At 42.6% G+C, this 21,560-nt stretch overlaps 1 protein-coding gene across 5 annotated transcripts in view; it reads right to left on the reverse strand.

Moving 5' to 3' along the window:
* Nucleotides 1-6,230: 6,230 nt before the first annotated feature.
* Nucleotides 6,231-21,560, reverse strand: part of HRH2 (histamine receptor H2) — a 109,116-nt gene continuing 93,786 nt past the window's right edge. Inside the window, exons 4-5 of one of the 5 annotated variants that reach the window (XR_011363220.1) lie at nucleotides 15,242-15,317; nucleotides 7,369-7,448 (exon numbers count right to left, since the gene is read on the reverse strand). Coding sequence is in view for 2 of the 5 variants with exons in the window: in XM_069971477.1 (XP_069827578.1) it covers nucleotides 7,244-7,448 (205 nt within the window). In the remaining 3 variants the exon portion in view is untranslated. Of the gene's footprint in view, nucleotides 7,449-15,241; nucleotides 15,318-21,560 lie in introns of all 5 variants that reach the window. The other 4 variants (XM_069971485.1, XM_069971477.1, XR_011363221.1 and 1 more) reach the window with 4 other exon arrangements.

The following is a 21,560-nucleotide window of genomic DNA, read 5'->3' on the forward strand; positions in this document are numbered from 1 at the left end:
TAAATATAAAATGGTGCCTCTTTAGACTGTCTAGTCTACATATACACCTATTAGCTGCTCTATACTCAACCAACATCTTATGCCAGTGTGAAAAAAGGGTATATATATCCCCTTAAGACACAGGGCATATATTTACACCCTGTGGCCGCCTCAGGGAGTTCAGAGGGGGGCCATGCCACAACCCCGCTCTGAACCGCCGCGGTCCAGGGTGCCGCATGTAGCCCTGGACCACTGCTATTAGGGGGCACGGTCCGATCGCCGAGCCTGCTAATAAAGTAATCAGATACAGCTGTCAAAGTTGAGAGCTGCATTACTTATGCAGCCCGATCGGTGGTGGTCTAGTGGCCGAGATCGCCCCCGGGACGTTGTACCGGAGGAGCGATCTCCCTGTCTGCTGTTGGCCGCGGTCTGCGCCGTAATGGCACTGATCCCGGTTAGGCACTTGGTTGCTTCCGGCTGCAGCAGCCGAAAACAATCGAGTGCCTATGTCATCGATCTATGCTGTATGACTTTATACAGCATAGATCAATGAAAGATCAGAGTGCATATACTAGAAGTCCCCCAGGGGGGCTTCTAGTATATGTGAAAGTAAAAAAAAGAGTGTTAATATTAGTAAAAAAAAAAACTCCCCTAATAAAAGTTTGAATCCCCCCCCCCTTTTTCCCATGTTATAAATAAAAATAAATAAATAAATAACACAAACTGGAGAGGAAGGAACGGCTGCACATCCCATCTATGGCCGATACTATTGCCGCTAGGCCTATATTAAAAATTAACACCAGAGTGTCTGTATATGAATTGATCAAGCCATATTGCCCCGTGTACAACTGCGCAGGTCCTCTGGTCCACACGGGTCCCTACACTAACTCCACACCGTGTCGGTCAGCGGCGCTATTGATAGCTATGGTGAGTGCAATACCTTATCCAGACTTGTGCTGTTTGGGGGCAGCTTCCTCTGCCGGTGGTGCTGGCTGGGTTTTGGTGTGGCATTTTTGGGTATGGTCCTGTGGCATGGGGGTTGCAGGGCATTTCCATGGCCTCCCTTCCCTGACTGTGCACACCTGCGGGGGTAGTGGTCGCTGACCGGCACGGTGTGGACTTAGTGTAGGGACCCATGTGTATCGGATGACTGCACAGGGTACATGGGGCAGTGTGGCTTGATCAATTCACATACAGAATTCTGATGTTTTTTATGCAGCCGAGAGGTACTAGTATCAGCCATAGGTGTGAGGTGCAGCTGTCAGGATGGTATCTCTGCAGAGCATTATGCGCCCCTCGGCTCGTGCTGTTCGGCCGAGAAGGCACTGATTTTCTTGTATCCTGTTTCTGTGTTTTGTTTGCTGTGTGTGAACACTGGTTTATATGCTCACCTTTGTTGGGAGACACACCCGACTTCACCTGCTGAATTCTGTCTGGCCATGTCATGGTTAATCTGTGTTTGGGTTCTGCTGTGACTGACAGGTCATCCTGCCAGTGGATCTGTCTTGTTCTCAGGTGTCTGTGCTTGGAGATCAGAGGGATGGTCCAATTACATTCTGGACCAGAATCCTGGCCTCCTATATAACTAACCCAGTCTGTGCTCTCATTGCCGGATATTGAGCTTGTCTCTGCCTGGTTCTGTGTTTCTATTCTTGCTCTGTTGATTCTGACCCTGCTTTGCATTTCTGACCATTCTTGTTTGCTGCCTGCCCCTGACCATACTGCCTGTATATTGACTTTGCCTTTGGATTGTGATTTTGTACTTTTGCTGCCCGTTTGTTGTGACCCGGACTGTTGACCATTCGTTATTGTGTTTTGTCTGTCTGTCTTGTCCTTGTGTCCCACCTAGCCAGCGCAGGGACTGCCGCCCAGTTGCTCGCCGCCATTTTAGGGCGGATTGTGGCAAATAGGTAGAGGACAGTGGGCGGGGCTAAGCTTAGGGCTCACTGTTTGTCTTGTCCTGCTGTCCGGTTCCTAACAGCAGCACTCTTTTTCTTCCCTGAACCGTATTTTGTTTCTCTCTTTTCTCCGTGTTTTGCACTCCTCCTGGTGAGACCCACATGACCGCAATTAGCAGGAGACACCTGAGTGCTCATGGTTTTAATCCCTCCTGTCCATCCCATTCTATCTTTGATAGCTATGGTGAGTGCAATACCTTATCCAGACTTGTGCTGTTTGGGGGCAGCTTCCTCTGCCGGTGGTGCTGGCTGGGTTTTGGTGTGGCATTTTTGGGTATAGTCCTGTGGCATGGAGGTTGCAGGGCCGTTCCATGGCCTCCCTTCCCTGACTGTGCACGCCTGCGGGGGTGGTGGTCGCTGACCGGCACGGTGTGGACTTAGTGTAGGGACCCATGTGTATCTGATGCCTGCACGGGGTACATGGGGCAGTGTGGCTTGATCAATTCACATACAGAATTCTGATGTTTTTTATGCAGCCGAGAGGTACTGGTATCAGCCATAGGTGTGAGGTGCAGCACTCTTTTTCTTCCCTGAACCGAAATAAATAAATAAACATGTTTGGTATCGCCGCATGCATAATCGCCCAAACTATTAATTTATTACATTCCTGATCTTGCACGGTAAACGGCGTAAGCGCAAAAAAATCCCAAAGTGCAAATTTGCGCATTTTTTGGTCGCATCAAATCCAGAAAAATTGTAATAAAAAGCGATCAAAAAGTCGCATATGCACAATCAAGGTACCAATAGAAAGAACATATCATGGCGCAAAAATTTACTTCTCACACAGCCCAATAGACCAAAGGATAAAAGCGCTATAAGCCTGGGAATGGAATGATTTTAAGGAACATATACACTCACCGGCCACTTTATTAGGTACACCATGCTAGTAACGGGTTGGACCCCCTTTTGCCTTCAGAACTGCCTCAATTCTTCGTGGCATAGATACAACAAGGTGCTGGAAGCATTCCTCAGAGATTTTGGTCCATATTGACATGATGGCATCACACAGTTGCCGCATATTTGTCGGCTGCACATCCATGATGCCAATCTCCCGTTCCACCACATCCCAAAGATGCTCTATTGGATTGAGATCTGGTGACTGTGGAGGCCATTTGAGTACAGTGAACTCATTGTCATGTTCAAGAAACCAGTCTGAGATGATTCTAGCTTTATGACATGGCGCATTATCCTGCTGAAAGTAGCCATCAGATGTTGGGTACATTGTGGTCATAAAGGGATGGACATGGTCAGCAACAATACTCAGGTAGGCTGTGGTGTTGCAACGATGCTCAATTGGTACCAAGGGGCCCAAAGAGTGCCAAGAAAATATTCCCCACACCATGACACCACCACCACCAGCCTGAACCGTTGATACAAGGCAGGATGGATCCATGCTTTCATGTTGTTGACGCCAAATTCTGACCCTACCATCCGAATGTCGCAGCAAAAATCGAGACTCATCAGACCAGGCAACGTTTTTCCAATGTTCTACTGTCCAATTTCGATGAGCTTGTGCAAACTGTAGCCTCAGTTTCCTGTTCTTAGCTGAAAGGAGTGGCACCCGGTGTGGTCTTCTGCTGCTGTAGCCCATCTGCCTCAAAGTTCGAGGTACTGTGCGTTCAGAGATGCTCTTCTGCCTACCTTGGTTGTAACGGTTGGCTATTTGAGTCACTGTTGCCTTTCTATCAGCTCGAACCAGTCTGCCCATTCTCCTCTGACCTCTGGCATCAACAAGGCATTTCCGCCCACAGAACTGCCGCTCACTGGATGTTTTTCCTTTTTCGGACCATTCTCTGTAAACCCTAGAGATGGTTGTGCGTGAAAATCCCAGTAGATCAGCAGTTTCTAAAATACTCAGACCAGCCCTTCTGGCACCAACAACCATGCCACGTTCAAAGGCAATCAAATCACCTTTCTTCCCCATACTGATGCCTCGGTTTCAACTGCAGGAGATTGTCTTGACCATGTCTACATGCCTAAATGCACTGAGTTGCCGCCATGTGATTAGCTGATTAGAAATTAAGTTGTAATGTGCAGTTGGACAGGTGTACCTAATAAAGTGGCCAGTGAGTGTATTTGTTAACAATGGTTTGAATTTTTTACAAGCCAACTCATAATATAAAAGTTATACATGTTACATATCTTTTTAATCATAACAACTTGAGGAACATATATAACAAGTCAGTTTTAGCCCAGGGCGAACGGCGCAAAAACACATACCCCCCCCCCCCAAATAAACAAAATGCGTTGCCATTGCAAAGTATAATTAGTGGCGCAAAAAAAAAAGGGCTCATGTGGGTCTCTAGTTGAAAAAATGCAAGGGTATGGCCTTTTAAGCACAAGGAGGAAAAAAAACGGAGGTGCAAAAATGCAAGTTGGCTATATATATATATATATATATATATATATATATATATATATATATCCTTTTTTTTTTTTTTTTTTTTTTTTTTACCAAAGTGATGCTCTATTTTTCCAACACCATGAAGTCTAGCACATCTTATGTAGTAAATCTGGCCCAGTAATGGTGCGTTTACAAAGAGAGATTTATCTGACAGATTTTTGAAGCCAAAGCCAGGAACAGACTATAAACAGGGTGCAGGTCATAAAGGAAGGACTCAGATTCCCTGTCTTTTCAAGTCCATTCCTGACTTTGGCTTCCAAAATTGGTTAGATAAATCTGCCTGTGTAAAAGCACCATAAGTCTAAACTTGTGTGAACTAAACTAAACCATGTGTGAACATAGCCTAATAATGAAAAGTCTGCAATTCATCTAAAGAAAAAGTCTTCTTCCAATCACCTTCCCAGTTCTTCATGGAAGGACTGGCATGCCCTTAACTTTGTCCTTTAAATGCATATTCTAACGGCTTTTAAGTAAAAGAAATAACTGCACAAAATACTAGACAAACTGTTTTATTAAAATTGACTTTCAATTTTACATTAAACCATTGAGGAAATATTTGAAGAAGTACTTGACAGATATATGCAAGGTCTAATATCTGTGCTTAGTTTCCTTTTCCATGTAAGGCCTCATTCCCATGTGTGCAACAGAACAGATTATTGCAACTCCTGGCATTATGTATCATTATGATGCCAAGAGCTCTGAAACATGGCGGTGAGAGTTCTGATAATCCGTTCCATTGCACACCATCCCTATATAGAGCATTGGAATAAGAGTTAAGTGTCAATTCTGTCCACCTTGTGTCCCTTAAAGGGATACTCTGGCTTTACAAAACATTTCATATATGGCTGCAGTTATATAAAAAAGAATAAAGATGCTATTCCTACCTCACTACTCTCCGAGATGTCTTCCTGCAGCATCTTCATCTTGACAGTGACAGCCAGATCAGCTAACCACCAGTGGCGCTGTCCCGTCTCACTGCTGACCCTAAGATGTTGCAGGAGGACACTGGGGGAGCATGGTGAGGTATGAATAGCATCTTAACTATTTTCTATAACTGTAGCAATATATTATATTTTTTAGTATATTATTGACCAGTGTTCCACTCTTCCTGGCCACCTGAAAACAGTTAGCATATTTATACTATTCAACAGATTTTTATGGTTTCTTATAAGCACATTAATGTATAGTATCGGCGCACTACAGTACTTGACTTTATGAAGAACATTTTAAGGTCAGTCATATAGATTACATAAATTATTAGAAAGGCTTTGTTTTGTGGGGCTTTGCTATCTATACTTGTAACTTGTGCAGTGTAAAAAAACAAAAAAACAAAAAAAAAACAGCATCTTTTAAGGGGTTAACTGTAGAGCAAAAAACTGTTTCTACCTCTCCACTTTCTCCTTTCTGGTGATAACTTCCACAAACGAGAAGAGGGCGGAAGTCTTGCTAATGACACAGTATCCAATAGCTTCCTGATGTTGCGGCAACATTGGTAGCATCAGGCAGCTATTGATCTATGCCCAGAACATGCTCCTGGCCCCCTCTCATCTGTGGAAGTTATTACCAGAGACAGTTAGGGCCCTATTCCACCGGCTGAGCAGGGCCCAATCAACTATGTAAATAAGCGCCGTTCTGCTAGATCGCTGCTCGTTTACTGGGCCTATTCTACGGCCCGATGATCGTTGAGAGAGGGCTGCAGGGACATCGTTACCGATGTCCTTGCAGCCCTTGCAGCATACATTACCTGTCAGGTCTTCTCCTCTGCTCTGTCTTCCTCTCTGGGTCCCGCGCGCTTTAGCATGGCCTGTCAGCTGACAGGCCACTCAGCCAATCACAGGCCGCGGCAGCCCCGGCCTGTGATTGACTGAGCGCTCCGTCAGCTGACAGAGCATTCTGAAGCTAGAGCGCGCGGGACCCGGGGAGGAAGACAGAGCGGAGGAGAAGCCCTGCAGTTAATATATGCTGCGCTTCTCAAATCGTCAGTCGCCTGCCGCACACCGCTATTCCACCGTAGCGATGCGCGGTGCGGGAACGATGATTTTAGGTCTTGCCCTAAATGAACAATTAGCCGATGACACGATCATCGGCTGATCGTTCTCTCTATTCCACTAAATGGGGCCGATCCGGCCTATTATCGTTCCTGTGGAATAGGGCCCTTAGAGGGAGGAAGTGGATCACTGGAGAGCAGAAGAAGCAGGAACTCCACCCCCCCCAAATTTGGTGTTGGTTCAAAAGAATGCCTATTGCCCAGTCAATTTGACAACTTGTAATACATTGTACATAAACAATATATAGAAAGTCTAGTGCAAAAATAACTTTAAAAAAGTGCTTACGTGTGATAGAAACTATTGCCATTACTGTCACCTCATCATCGCGAACCATTGTATGAGTGTCTTGTCTAAGGATAAAGTAAAAAAAAAGGGGGAAAGAGCAGTCACGTATATAAATATATAGGAGTTGCATCTGTAATGAAAACTTTGGCCAGAATTCAAAGTGCTGACAGCTTTTATCGTACAAAAAATATGCCATCCAAGACAATGACAACTGTTTTGGATGTTGTGATGGTTCACATTGAAGACATTTCTGTTAGATAATGGGCGATAAGTTTCATTCACAGTGTTCAAAAGTGTTTCACAGTACAAATCATCTTTCCAAGATATTGAAATTTTGAAGTTCATAGGAAAATTCTATATATATATATATATATATATATATATATATATATATATATATATATATATATTTTTTATTTTTTTTTTCTATGAATTTTTATTCTAGTTGTTCCTTTCAGGGTCTGCATTTTATTGACACACACACGACCTTTAATTTCTAAATGTAGGATTCCTTATTCTCAAAGAATTTAGGTCAGTAGGGCCCTGTATGAGAAAGCCTAAAAGATTTTTTACTTTATTACTGTGTCGGGAAGCTGTGATGGCAGTGATGTAAGGGACTGAAGAACATGCTCCTCACTTGGAGCTTCAGCCACAGTTTCCTTTAACATTGAAGTCCATATGCTTTGTTTAGGGAGGTATTTAAGAAGCCACAGCCGTGCTCTGCAGGTAATGTAATCCAAACATATGGTACACCATCTGGGATGAGTCCTGCTGCTAAAAAAAAAAGAAGAGAAATTTAGAAAATTCTCAAAATTCTCAAAATCTTATCAAGGTAATCAATTCTTCATGTATACTGGTATTGTTATATGGTGGATATATGTATATACAGTATGGTATTAAAATCTGTTGAGACTTTGTAGCAGATTTGTAGTTCGTGTGCGTCAGATTTAGGCCCTGAATTCATGCAGTATTCAATAGGCTTAGAGACTACTTGTCATTTCAGGTGACTTTTCAGGAGAGGCTGTTCACAGGAGGAAGCAGTTCTATACTCAACCAATATATATCTTGTATAGGACATTTTTCAGCAGATTTCTGCCCTGCAAGCTTAATCTTTGAGTTGTCACAGAGCTGGTAGACAGCGCCTAACACCTATGGTATCTGCACATACAGAGGAGGAGATCCTGCTCTTCTCTGTCCTTGTGCACAGACAAAAAAGAAGCAGGATAGAAGGCATGATAAGTCTGTAGTAAACTATCTACCTTGTGAATAAAGCTTTGGGATGAGATCTCTTACAGAATTCTACTCACCAGACCCCCCCCTCCCTTCTCATTTCTCTCCTACATAAACTTGTATTGCTTTTCACATTGCTTTTCAGCTATTCACATTTCCCATTAAAATTTGTAGAATGTGGATTCGAAGCAGATTAAGGCAATGTTCACATTTTTTTGTCCCTTTTATAGTCCTCTTTTTGGACGGATGTCATTTTGAGACAGAAATACATATTTTACATTTTTTTGGAAATGCTTTTTTTGGAAATGTGGCCAAGAACAGACAAGTTAGCATCAGAATCCATGCCCAATTTTAACCATGTAAACATTTTTTTTTTAAACTGGTGAACTAAACGCTGCTTGCTAAGGGGTGAAATATATTAGTCAGCCTCAGTGTCAAACGGTGTTTCAATGGGATGGCTTGCGTGCCTCCGCTCCCGCAGCCCTCTGCTCAAAGAATCCCATAGAGACACTATGTGACAATGAGGCAGGCGGGATTCCGTGGAGGGGAGCTCCACTGCCGAATTTCGCCTGTTTTGCTCAGTGTGAAATAGCCCTAAGAGACTGATTTCATACAAGACAGTTTTTTGGAAAACTGTGTTGTTTGTGCCAAAACCAGAAGTGGATCTAACAGGGAAGGGAAGTACAAGTCCTCCCTTTATATTTTCTATCCCATTTAAATCTACTTCTGGCTTTGGCACAAAAACTGCAGTGGCAGTTTTCCAAAAAAACTTCCATGTTTGAAACCAGAAAAATTAGAAATTACTACTGTGGTAGACTCAGAGGAAGGTGCAAAATTATGTTTATTAAGTGCACAAAAAGTATATACAAGTATTACAAATCTGTACAGTAGAGGGTATAGGTAAGAAAGCAGGCTAAGGGTCTGTCAGGAAGGTAGCCCTGTAAGACTCTGCCTAGCGTAGATGAGAACCGCTAAGTCAGGTGTTCCTTAGCCAGACAGAGGATGCCCCTACAATAGTAAACCATCATCAGGCTGTCAAGATAGGTTGCAGTCAGGTATTGATGTTAGGGGAATACAAGTTAAGCCTTAGATGGTCAGCACTGTAGGTACATGGTAATGACTAAGAATGATGCTCAGAAATAAGACGTCCTCCTGGGGGGCGAGGTCCCCAGGATGACGTCTCATCTCTGAGCATCATTCCCTGTCTACCACAGTAGTAATTTCTAATTTTTCTTGTTTGTTTGTATAGATTTGTAGAGACCAATTTTCTATCATTTAGTCAGGTACTCTCACTCTGTATATATCATGTTTGAAATCAGCCAAAATGAAGTTTCAGCATCAGGGAGCATGAGGCTTTAGTTGTCTTCTACTTCCCAGACAACCTCTTAAAACTTGCCAAAAAACTGTGTATGAACAAAACTTAATACTACATTCGGATATAGGAAAAAAAAAAAAAATCTTTTTGCAGTGATGTGACAGCTAAGGCACAAATTATAGTGAATAGATTCAGGAATCATGAAAAATATATAAATAGAGTAAAATATTTTCTCATAACAATCTTTTCTATATTGAAAAGTCACTTTGAAACCTGTCAGAACCTTTTTCTTAGAGTGATCTTGTGATGAGTACAAAGTGTGAGACTGTGATTGTGTTATCTGTAAACACCGTCAGATGTGACATGAGTGATACCCATTACATAACTAAAGTGGCTAAGGTGACTAACGGAATGGAATTGGTTTTCCTAAAAAAAACTCCATTTATGTTGAGAATCCTTATTTAGGCTAAGTAATATGTCTCTTCCCTCTATGGCTATGTTCACACAACGTCTTTTGAGCTCCATTTAAAATGACGTCTGTTTTTTTGAGTCTAAAATAAAGGACGTCATTTAGCTGCCTAGCCTTCCCTTGACGGCTGTTGGTACATTATTCTACTTTGGGGTTACTAATTGCCCTTTGAGTGTGTCTTCATTAAAAAGTCCATTGAATTTAATAGTTAAAAAGGAGAAAGAAAGGTGGAAAAAGGAAAACTATGTTTGAACAACTAATAAAAAACGTACGCTGTTTGCAAATCACGTCCGAAAATAATGATCATGTTCATTATTTTGACGTTCGCGGTAAAAACGTCTGTTATTTAATGCATTGTGTGCATTGACTTTAATGCATTGCCATTGCAGTCAGTTAACCCCTTAAGGACAGAGCCAACTGGCATTTTTGCACTTCAGTTTTTTTCCTCCTTGTGCTTAAAAGGCCATAGCACTTGCATTTTTTCACCTAGAAACCCACATGAGCCCTTATTTTTTGCGCCACTAATTGTACTTAGCAATGACTGACTGAATTTTTAGGGGGTATGTGTTTTTGCGCCGTTTGCCCTGGGGTAAAACTGACTTGTTATATATATTCCTCAAGTTGTTACAATTAAAACAATATGTAACATGTATAACTTTTATATTATGAGATGGCTTGTAAAAAATGTAAACCATTGTTAACAAAAATATATGTTCCCTAAAATCGCTCCATTTCCAGGCTTATAGCGCTTTTATCCTTTGGTCTATGGGGCTGTGTGGTGTCATTTTTTGCGCCATGTTGTTTCTATCGGTACCTTGATAGCGCATGTGCAACTTTTTGATCGCTTTTTATTACAATTTTACTGGATTTGATGCGGCCAAAAAATGTGCAAATTTGCACTTTGGGATTTTTTTTTCGCTTACGCCGTTTACCATGCGAGATCAGGAATGTGATAAATTAATTATTTGGGCAATTACGCACGCGGCAATAACAAACATGTTTGTTTATTTATTTATTTTTATTTATAACATGGGAAAAGGGGGGTGATTTAAACTTTTATTAGGGGAGTTTTTTTTTTTTTTACTAATAATAACACTTTTTTTTTTCCTTTTACACTTATACTAGAAGCCCCCCTGGGGGACTTCCAGTATATGCACACTGATCTCTCATTGAGATCTATGCTGTATAGTAATACAGCATAGATCAATGAGATATGCACTTGATTGCTTTTGGCTTCTGCAGCCTAAAGCATTCGAGTGCAGGGCCGGGATCAGCGCCATTAGGGCGCAGACCCCTGGCGGCAGCAGACACGGAGATCGCTCCTCCGGGACAACGTTCCGGGGGGTAATCTCCGAAACTATACCACCACCGATCAGGCTGCATAAGTAATCAGATACAACTGTCAACTTTGACAGCTGCATCTGATTACTTTAATAGCCGTGGTCCCAGGCAGCACCCGGGACCGCGGCGGTTCAGAGCAGGGTCTCCGCGGGGCCCCCCTCTGAACTCCCTGAGGTGACCACAGGGAGTAAATATACGCCCTGTGTCGTTAAGGGGTTAAATCACGGCAAAAACACACCTTTTTTATATCAAAATCGTTCGCTTTTTCTCTTTTTTTGACGTGTGAACATAGCCTATTTGATCTATAGTAAGAGCTTAGCAGTTGCAGTCCATATATCATTTAGGTGAAAATGATTGAGTTTGTTTTATTGAAAGTACACATTAACATTTTGAAAGGCATTCAGATCTGGGGCTTGTGCCTGGATCACAGACATATTGCCCTAAACCATGGGTCTCCAAACTGAGGCCCTCCAGCTGTTGCAAAACTATATTTCCAATCATGCCTGGACAGCCAAATCTAAAGCTTTAGCTGTCCAGGCATGATGGGAGTTGTAGTTTCTCAACAGCTGGAGGGCCGCAGTTTGTGGAGTTACTCAATGTAAATTCACTGAGAACCTTTGTCAAGCTGGCTGAAGGTTTAGGGCATGGATCTCCAGACTGATCAGAATCATGGATGGAGGAAGGGGATCTTTATAGTTAACTGTTCATTTAATGCGAAGGTTTAAAGGATGCAGAGGGTTTACAGTGATAGGGACACATTTATCATTCTCTTTTCCCCATTATTTTGGCTAAATGAATGTTTTTGCACACAGCATAAAAGGAACTTAAGGGACTTAAGGAACATAGAAATACCATAGGACAAATGGTGAAAACACAACAACACCCCCCCCCCCATAAAAAAAAATAAAATCTGTTTTATTCTCAATTTCACTGCACAAATATTTTTTTTTCGGGTTTTGCAGTATATTTTATGGAAAAATTAAGTCTGTCATTGTAAGGTACAATTAGTAGCGCAAAAAATAAGGGTTTGTGTGGGCCTTTAGGTGAAAAAAGGGAGTGCAACAGCCTTTTAAATGCGAGGAGGAAAAAACAAAAGCGCAAAAATGAAAATGTGCACAGTCCTGAAGGGGTTAAAAAATAAAAGCTCCCTGTCCCACTGCTTTCCGCTGCTTTCAGAATACTCCGATATGTTATCCCTGCATGAAATGATGCTTGGCTGAGCAGGTAGTTCTTTTAATAATTATGTAATTTTTATTGTCTTTCATTAGCCCACTTACAAAATATGTCATGCTTAAAAAGTGTCTGTCATTAGAAAAAAACTTTTGACATGTCACAATGACATGTTAAAAGTTTGAATCAGTTGGGGCCTGAGAGCATTCCATTCCCTGCCCTGCGTCTGTGTGAACTAAATGGCTCCATGAACTTACATTATTCTGCTGTCCAGGTCATGTGACACAGAGTCGGATGAGAATAGCTCCTTCTCCTGATCAAATCTTTTGACTCCAAAAGTCCAAAGTTTTTTTTTCTAATAACATGTACACCCTGATTCTATTCCTGCTAGAGGATATGATGCACGTATGCTCAGCATATAAATGAAGCTGGAACCAGTATGCCTGGCTTCACTGCACATGCATCAAGAGGTGGCAGATTTCAGCAAAGATCCTGGTGCTTCTGGGAACTCTTTAGGATGTCAATCACATTTCTGGTTACTTAACATACAGTGCGTGTACTTATAAAACAAATTTTTTTCACTATCAATTTTCCGGCAGCATAATAATAGGCATACTAAGAGAGAGATGTAAGAGCTGCAAAAAGTGTTAAGGCTGGATTACAGTCAACAATACAGCTAACAGGTTCCTTTTAAAATATAACACATTCTCCAATACTAGAACACATTACAACAGAAGTATTTACAGTGACCTCAAGTGAAAGAAAAAAATCTTAGCATATACTGTAAATAGGACAGTGTAAAAAAAAATAACTAAGTAAGCATGAGAGGTATGGCTCCAGCCTGAGTGACTCTATTCCAAGACACAGTAGAGCCAGGCGACTTCTTATCAGTTATTTAAGTATACAGCTAAGAATGGGTGACTTTGAGTCTATCAGTGACTGCAGGACACTTAAGTAAAGGTGTGATAAAGATATGTTACAGTCCAAGTGTGAAATGCCTAGGGAATCTATAGAATGCCCTAGAATTGTATAGGTGGGCACAATATAAAAGGTCTGTTTTTATTTCTCTTGGCTTTATACACAGTATAATACCTAGGCATTATACAGAATGATAATTACTATTTTGGCAAAGTATGCAGAGTTCTCGGAGTTTCCTTATGCTGTGTGTTCTGTTTGCTGATCTTCATGTTAGTTTCTCTTTTTCCATGTGCCATCTGATTTGGACATTGGAGCTTTCATCTGCTGCCAAACTATCCTGCTGATGCCTGGCCTCCTGACTACTTGATCATTGGACCTAAGTCTGACTGCCTGCTGTATTTTATCGCTGCTATCTTGCAGCATCCATGTACTGACACAGCCTGTTTGTCCGTGTTCCTTCTGCCAGGTTCTGTGTCTGAGGGATTATCTTCATGGTTTGGGTCGCTCTTATTAGGATAAGTGCTTACAATTAGACAGGGGCTCACGGTCACTTTAGAGTTTCACTTTATACTGGACCATGACATAACTAAGACTGTCTCAAAACATCACTATCAACATAAAAGTGAACAGCGCTCCATAATGTAGAAATCAGGCAGAAGGGCAGAAGGAAAAAGAGAAAATGGAGATTCTCACCTGATGGTGTTGTGAAAATACAAGGCACAACACTTGACCACAGCAGACTTATGAACCGCAGCCACTCCCAGGCAACCACAACAGGATAGTAACAGCAACAAAATCCTCCACTCCACAACTGGGTCCAATGGGCGCAGGTCCAGGTAAAAAAGCAGGGCAAAATAAAGTACTAAAAATTTATTTAAAAACGACACAATGCATTTCAGGATCCTAGGTCAGACACTTGAGAAAGGGATTGTTGCAATCCTGAAACGCGTTGTGTCGTTTTTTAAAATAAATTTTTAGTAATTTATTTGGCCTTGCTTTTTTACATGGACCTGTGCCCATTGGACCCAGTTGTGGAGTGGAGGATTCTGTTGCTGTCAAAATATCACTGGCAGGGAAGTATTTTACACTTTGCGACAGATTTTGGTATTAGTTTTCACTAATGGGAGTATTTTACACTTTGCACTGACTTTTTGCTTGAACAAAGACTGCCTTGAAGAAAGAAGAAGAAGAAAGCCTGTTGCCAAGGGGTGCCTCCCAGTGGGGAGAACTCTAAACCACCCTGATACGTAGCCCCTAAGGTCCTCACTCTTTTGCGAGCATTGGGACCTTAATAGGGAAACACCAGGGTGGCCACCTAAGTCAAAGTCTAACTGTGTTGCGAGTAGCCCTTGGCAACAGGCTTCCTTCTCGGTGTTAAATGACACTTTCTCACAGGACAGCAATATATTTTCTACAGTAAAAACTGTATCAGGGGCAATGGCCCTAAAAGGCTCAAAAAAAGACACTGGGAGGTGGCAGGGGCAGCACTGTGAAACTCTTCGACCCTGAGGGGCTTAGGACAGACACCAGGAGATGGAAGAGGCAGCACTGTGACTCTCTTTGACCTTGAGGGGCTTAGTATAAACACCAGTAGGCGGAAGAGGCAGCACTGTTACTCTCTTTGAGCAAGACAGTTGAGGTTGGTAAAAAGCCCCCAATGACAAGACATATTCAGAAAATAAAATCATTATTTTTGGGGTGGGGAACCAATTGTCTTAATTTTTATGATTTCTTATGGGAAAATCTGCTTTGGTTTAAGAGTAAATTTGGATTACAAGCACAGTCCCGGAACGAATTATGCTCGTAATCTAAGGCACCACTGTATATATATATATATATATATATATATATATACATTTTATAGTGTGTAGGGTAGTTTTTTTATCTACACCCCTGCATGCTTGTATAAGAATGTGGAGTTATTTGCTTTGTGTCATATATACTGCAGTAATAACTTTGGTCAGTACGTGTCAGCAAAATAGTAAACTGCCCATAAATATATGTAGTATTGCATGTGACTGTAAATAATGTTCTGAGTTTCAAAGTCAAAATATGTGTAATTTCCGGGATGTTTGGACTCTCAGGATGCTGAGATTTTGATACTTCATATGGAAAATCACTTACTACATCATCACCTTGCAGGAAACAGGAAGTGGCTTTGTGTTATCAATGAGGAGCTTCCTGTCAGTTGCTGTCTATGCTGTGGAGAAGGGAGAAAAAGTCCTGGAGTTGATTTAAGGCTGCAATTGTGGAAAAAGAGACAGAGAAAAGAGCCCCCTGGGGTTCAGAAAGAGGGGATTCTGAATTAAAGAAAGACCTCAAGGATTAAAGCTTTGCTGCATCTAAGTACACCACACAGTGCTTAGATTAAAATGATTATTTTTTTTTTCTTCATCACTTTACTTATTAAATCTTTTAACTAGGAACAAAAACGCTGTGTGTGTCTGTGTGGCATTTTGTGTACCTGCTGAACCTATAGGCCCAGCTATTGGTCCTCTTTCACTTACATCTCTTGGGGTATTTAAGATGTCTACAGCTTAAATGAACAGGGAAGGGGGATACCCCTAATGGGGTCTGAGAGTGACCCTCCCACCCTTGCTTTGGTTACTCCTAATAAACTTCACCCTAATGGTGCATTCACATGTCCCTCCAGGGCTGCTGCGTAAAACCATCAGCAAATCTTTATGCCTGTCAGTACTATGCAGGCTTTGGGAAATATGCAGTTTTAGTTTTGAACTAGGTAGTTACGCACTGAACTGTGTATTATTCACTCGACCCATAGTACTGAAAGGTGGGTGAAATACAGCTGCGCATTTGCAGAAGACTTTAGGCAGTAGAAAGTAAAAAGCAACCATTCTTAGATGAAGGAACTATAAATAAGTCAAGCTAACCTGCCTTTAAGCAACAGAGGTTTCTTATATCACGTTTAGAGGACATCATCCTCTGTGATATATACCTCATCACGAAGCCTTCCTATAGCTTGAAACAACTCAAGTAGTCAAAAAAGCCATAAAAACGTCATATAACAAGTACTGTACCTTATCAGGAACCATTATGCGAGCTCTAAGTACCCTGATGATATCTTAAAAACCCCAAGAACAGTTATTGTCCAGTTGCCAATCGTGTCCTCAACTGAGTTCCAAATGCCAATCATAGCATGTGCCTAAAGCAAGCCTACTCTAGAGTTAAATCGGGTAAAAATCTTTATAAGTTTTGCTTATTAGTGATGAGCGAACGTGCTCGTCCGAGCTTGGTACTCGATCGAGTATTAGGGTACTTGATGGTACTCGTTACTCGGACGAGCATCTCATGATACCGCAATCTCATCATCCGTTTCCTGTAATTTTCGGCACTTTTTCTCAGCCAATAAACATGCAGGACACTCTTTGGTACATCCTGCGATCACGTGGGACCCATACATGTTGATAGCAGCGATTGGTTGGCCAGATCAGATGACCCTGCGATATAAAAATCTTGGCCGCTGAGGCTCGGCTCACATGCATGCTGGAAGAGATTAGGGACAGAGCTGTTGCTTGTCAGGGAGAGTGTTAGGGAGGGAATTAGCATTCCAGTAGGCAGGGAATACTAGCGAAACAACCAAACAGCCCTTGTAAGGGCTTCAACTTGTTTTTAAATTGTATTACTACAGACTGCTGGCTGGGACTTGCAGTGCAGCTACCACGATTTCAGCAGCACACTGTGGTGATCGGCTGCTGGCAGAAAGGGGACATTAGGTGTTGCTTACAGACCCCTAAGAAGCAGCGTAAACAGGTGCTCACGTGGATAGTGGATAATGTGTCCAGTAACTTATCCACCACCCAGTAATCCACGCAGTCCACCCACGCTAGCCAAGGGAGTGGAACCCTTACTCTAGAAGCTCAGCCTCCTTCCCCACAGCCTGGCCCCTCCAGGGAAAGGAGGGATTCAGAATTGGAGGAAGGGCTGGTGGTGGTTGAGGACCAGGTGACTGACCCTAGCTAGGTGGATAAGCCTAGTGACAGTGCTACCGAGGGGGAGTCAAGTTAAGCCACAAGACAGGTTGGAAGAGGAAGAGGGGTGGGCAGAGGGAGAAGGAGGGCCAGAGCAAGTAGATCAGTCAAACTCCAGTGGGCATGCCTAGATGTTTGCAAGTCTGGAGGTTCTTTAAAGAAACTACGGATAACCAACTGACTGTAGTGTGCAAACTGTGCTCTGCCAGGATCAGCAGGGGAGCCACCACTATCAGGCTAACCACAACCAGCATACGTAGGCATATGAGTGCTAAACACCCCACTCAGTGGAACCAAGGCCGTCCACTTAGTTAGTGCTCCTTCCCCTATGTCACATGCTGGCTCTGTCAGTCCCCACACCCAGGCCTCAGAACCGAGCGCCTCCCGCCCTACACCCACCCCTTCACCTCCACTATGATCAAAGTCAGACTCCAGACTGCTGGCTGGGACATGTAGTGCAGCTACAAAGATTTTAGCAGCACACTTTGGTGATCGGCTGCTGGGGACAGCAGGTGTTGCATACAGACCCCTAAAAAGTCCTCAGTACTATTATATTATTATTACTATTATATAGTATTTACCACCATCTTTTACAGGGCAAATAGCAGTGAGCTTTGATGTGACTGCAGTCATCAATGAAGAAATAAGAAAATATACTGGTCACACTAGTTTCTGGAGGTTGTCGTATACAATCCGTGGGTAACTGCAGCTATATAGTATATAGTATATGCCACCACCATCTTTCACAGGGCAATTAGCAGTGAGCTTGGATGTGACTCACCACTTCTCCCCAACGCTAATTGGATTTTGAGTTTGTGTTTGACTTGGAGGTGCTGGGCTGGCCTGCCCCTAGCATGTTGTCAGAGCGGGTCTTCAGTGCAGCTGGTGGCATCATCAGTCACAAATAAGCGCACCCGCCTGTCAACTGACAGTGCTGACAGACTGAATTTTATTATTTTTTATATCTATTTATGTCTTATTGAAGCCCTATCCAAGCTCACTGCTAATTGCCCTGTGTAATTAGCAATGAGCTTGGTTGCGTGTGACAAGGGGTGGAACCTGGTGGCGGCTCTGCAACTCGGCAGCCTCACACATGTACCATGCCTGGCCCACGCCTTCAACCTAGTGTTGCTGTCGTTCCTTAAAACCTACCCCAATTTGACTGACTTGTTTACCAAGGTGCACCGCTTCTGTGCGCATTTTGGCAAGTCAACCAGGGAAAGTTGCCCCAACTGCTACAGTCAAATTCAAAGTCAAATTCAAACTCAAAACACTGGTGGGGGAGAAGTGGGGAGTCACATGATGCCGGTAATGTTACCCGAACTGCTACAGTCAAATTCAAAGTCGAAACAGCAGTGGAGGGAGAAGTGGGGAGTCACATTATGCAGGAAATGTTACCCCAACTGCTACAGTCAAATTCAAAGTTGAAACAGCGGTATGGGGGAGAAGGGGGGAGTCACATTATGCATGGAATGTTACCTCAACTGCTACAGTCAAATTCATAGTCAAATTCAATTTAGCATCCTTGTCTTCTCCATTTCGAACCATATTATCTGTGTATGTCATCTTACCAATGTCCTCTGCCATCCTTTCACCAGTACCTTCTACCTTTTTTCAATGTTGTAGCCATTTTGAAGGCAGGATTGACCAGGCCTTTCACCAGTAGCTTCTATCCTTCCTTTAATATTGTTGTAGCCTTTTTGAATGCAGGATTGACCAGGCCTTTCACCAGTAGCTTCTATCCTTCCTTGGATGTTTTAGCCCTTTTGAAGGCAGGATTAACAAAGCCTTTCACCAGTAGCTTATATCTTTCCTTGGATGTTGTGGTAACCTTTTCGAAAGCAGGATTGACGAGGCCTTTTAACAGTAGCTTCTATCCTTCCTTGGATGTTGTAGTAGCCTTTTTGAAGGCAGGATTGACCAGGCCTTTTATCAGTAGCTTCTATCCTTCCTTGGATGTTGTATTAGATGTTTTGAAGGCAGGATTGACCAGCCTTTCACCAGTAGCTTCTATCCTTCCTTGGATGTTTTTGTAGCCTTTTTGAAGGCAGGATTGACCAGGCCTTTCACCAGTAGTTCTATCCTTCCTTGAATGTTGTTGTAGCCATTTTGAAGGCAGGATTGACCAGGCCTTTCACCAGTAGCTTCTATCCTTCCTTCGATGTTGTAGTAGCCTTTTTGAAGGCAGGATTTACCAGGCCTTTTAACTTAGCTTCTATTCTTTCTTGGATGTTGTAGTAGCCTTTTTGAAGGCAGGGTTGACCAGGCCTTTCACCAGTAGCTTCTATCCTTCCTTGGATGTTGTATTAGCTTTTTTGAAGGCAGGATTGACCAGGCCTTTCACCAGTTGCTTCTATTCTGCCTTGGATGTTGAATTAGCCTTTTTGAAGGCAGGTTTGACCAGGCCTTTTAACAGTAGCTTCTATCCTTCCTTGGATGTTGTATTAGCTGTTTTGAAGGAAGGATTGACCAGGCCTTTTAACAGAATCTTCTATCCTTCCTTGGATGTTGTATTAGCCGTTTTGAAGGCAGGATTGACCAGCCTTTCACCAGTAGCTTCTATCCTTCCTTGAATGTTGTTGTAGCCTTTTTGAAGGCAGGATTGACCAGCCTTTCACCAGTAGCTTCTATCCTTCCTTGAATGTTGTTGTAGCCTTTTTGAAGGCAGGATTGACCAGGCCTTTCACCAGTAGCTTCTGTCCTTCCTTGGATGTTGTTGTAGCCTTTTTGAAGGCAGGATTGACCAGGCCTTTTAGCAGTAGCTTCTATCCTTCCTTGGATGTTGTATTAGCCGTTTTGAAGGCAAGATTGACCAGCCTTTCACCACTAGCTTCTATCCTTCCTTGGGTGTTGTTGTAGCCATTTTGCAGGCATGATTGACCAGGCCTTTTAGCAGTAGCTTCTATCCTTCCTTGGATGTTGTATTAGTCGTTTTGAAGGCAGGATTGACCAGGCCTTTCACCACTAGCTTCTATCCTTCCTTGGATGTTGTTGTAGCCTTTTGAAGGCAGGATTGACCAGGCTTTTCAACAGTAGCTTCTATCCGTCCTTGTGTTGTATTAGCCTTTTTGAAGGCAGGATTGACCAGCCCTTTCACCAGTAACTTCTATACTTCCTTGGAAGTTGTATTAGCCTTTTTTGAAGGCAGGATTGACCAGGCCTTTTAACAGTAGCTTTTATTCTTCCTTGGATGTTGTATTAGCCGTTTTGAAGGCAGGATTGACCAGCCTTTCACCAGTAGCTTCTATCCTTCCTTGGATGTTGTTGTAGCCTTTTTGAAGGCAGGATTTACCAGGCCTTTCACCAGTAGCTTCTATCCTTCCTTGAATGTTGTTGTAGCCTTTTTGAAGGCAGGATTGACCAGGTCTTTCACCAGTAGCTTCTATACTTCCTGGGATCTTCTATTAGCCGTTTTGAAGGCAGGATTAACCAGGCCTTTCACCAGTAGCTTCTGTCCTTCCTTGGATGTTGTTGTAGCCTTTTTGAAGGCAGGATTTACCAGGCCTTTTAGCAGTAGCTTCTATCCTTCCTTGGATGTTGTATTAGCCGTTTTGAAGGCAGGATTGACCAGCCTTTCACCACTAGCTTCTATCCTTCCTTGGATGTTGTTGTAGCCTTTTAAAGGCAGGATTGACCAGGCCTTTTAACAGTAGCTTCTATCCTTCCTTTGATGTTGTAGTAGCCTTTTAAAGGCAGGATTGACCAGGCCTTTTAACAGTAGTTTCTATCCTTCCTTGGAAGCTGTTGTAGCCTTTTTGAAGGCAGGGTTGACCAGGCCTTTCACCAGTACCTTCTATATTTCCTTGGGTATGATAGTAGCCTTTTTTACAGGCAGAATTGACCAGGCCTTTCACCAGTAGCTTTTATCCTTCCTTGGAATTTGTATTAGCCTTTTTGAAGGCAGGATTGACCAGCCCTTTCACCAGTAACTTCTATACTTCCTTGGACATTTTATTAGCCTTTTTTGAAGGCAGGATTGACCAGGCCTTTTAACAGTAGCTTTTATTCTTCCTTGGATGTTGTATTAGCCATTTTGAAGGCAGGATTGACCAGCCTTTCACCAGTAGCTTCTATTCTTCCTTGGATGTTGTTGTAGCCTTTTTGAAGGCAGGATTTACCAGGCCTTTTAACAGTAGTTTCTATCCTTCCTTGAAAGTTGTTGAAGCCTTTTGAAGGCAGAGTTGACCAGGCCTTTCACCAGTACCTTTTATCTTTCCTTGGGTATGATAGAAGCCTTTTTGAAGGCTGAATTGACCAGGCCTTTCACCAGTTACTTTTATACTTCCTTGGATGTTGTATTAGCCTTTTTGAATGCAGGATTGACCAGGCCTTTTAACAGTAGCTTCTATCCTTCCTTGGATGTTGTATTAGCCGTTTTGAAGGCAGGATTTACCAGGCCTTTCACCAGTAGCTTCTATACTTCCTTGGATCTTCTCTTAGCCGTTTTGAAGGCA

Source organism: Dendropsophus ebraccatus, chromosome 1, assembly GCF_027789765.1.
Source record: "Dendropsophus ebraccatus isolate aDenEbr1 chromosome 1, aDenEbr1.pat, whole genome shotgun sequence".
In the NCBI taxonomy this organism is placed as follows: domain Eukaryota; kingdom Metazoa; phylum Chordata; class Amphibia; order Anura; family Hylidae; genus Dendropsophus; species Dendropsophus ebraccatus.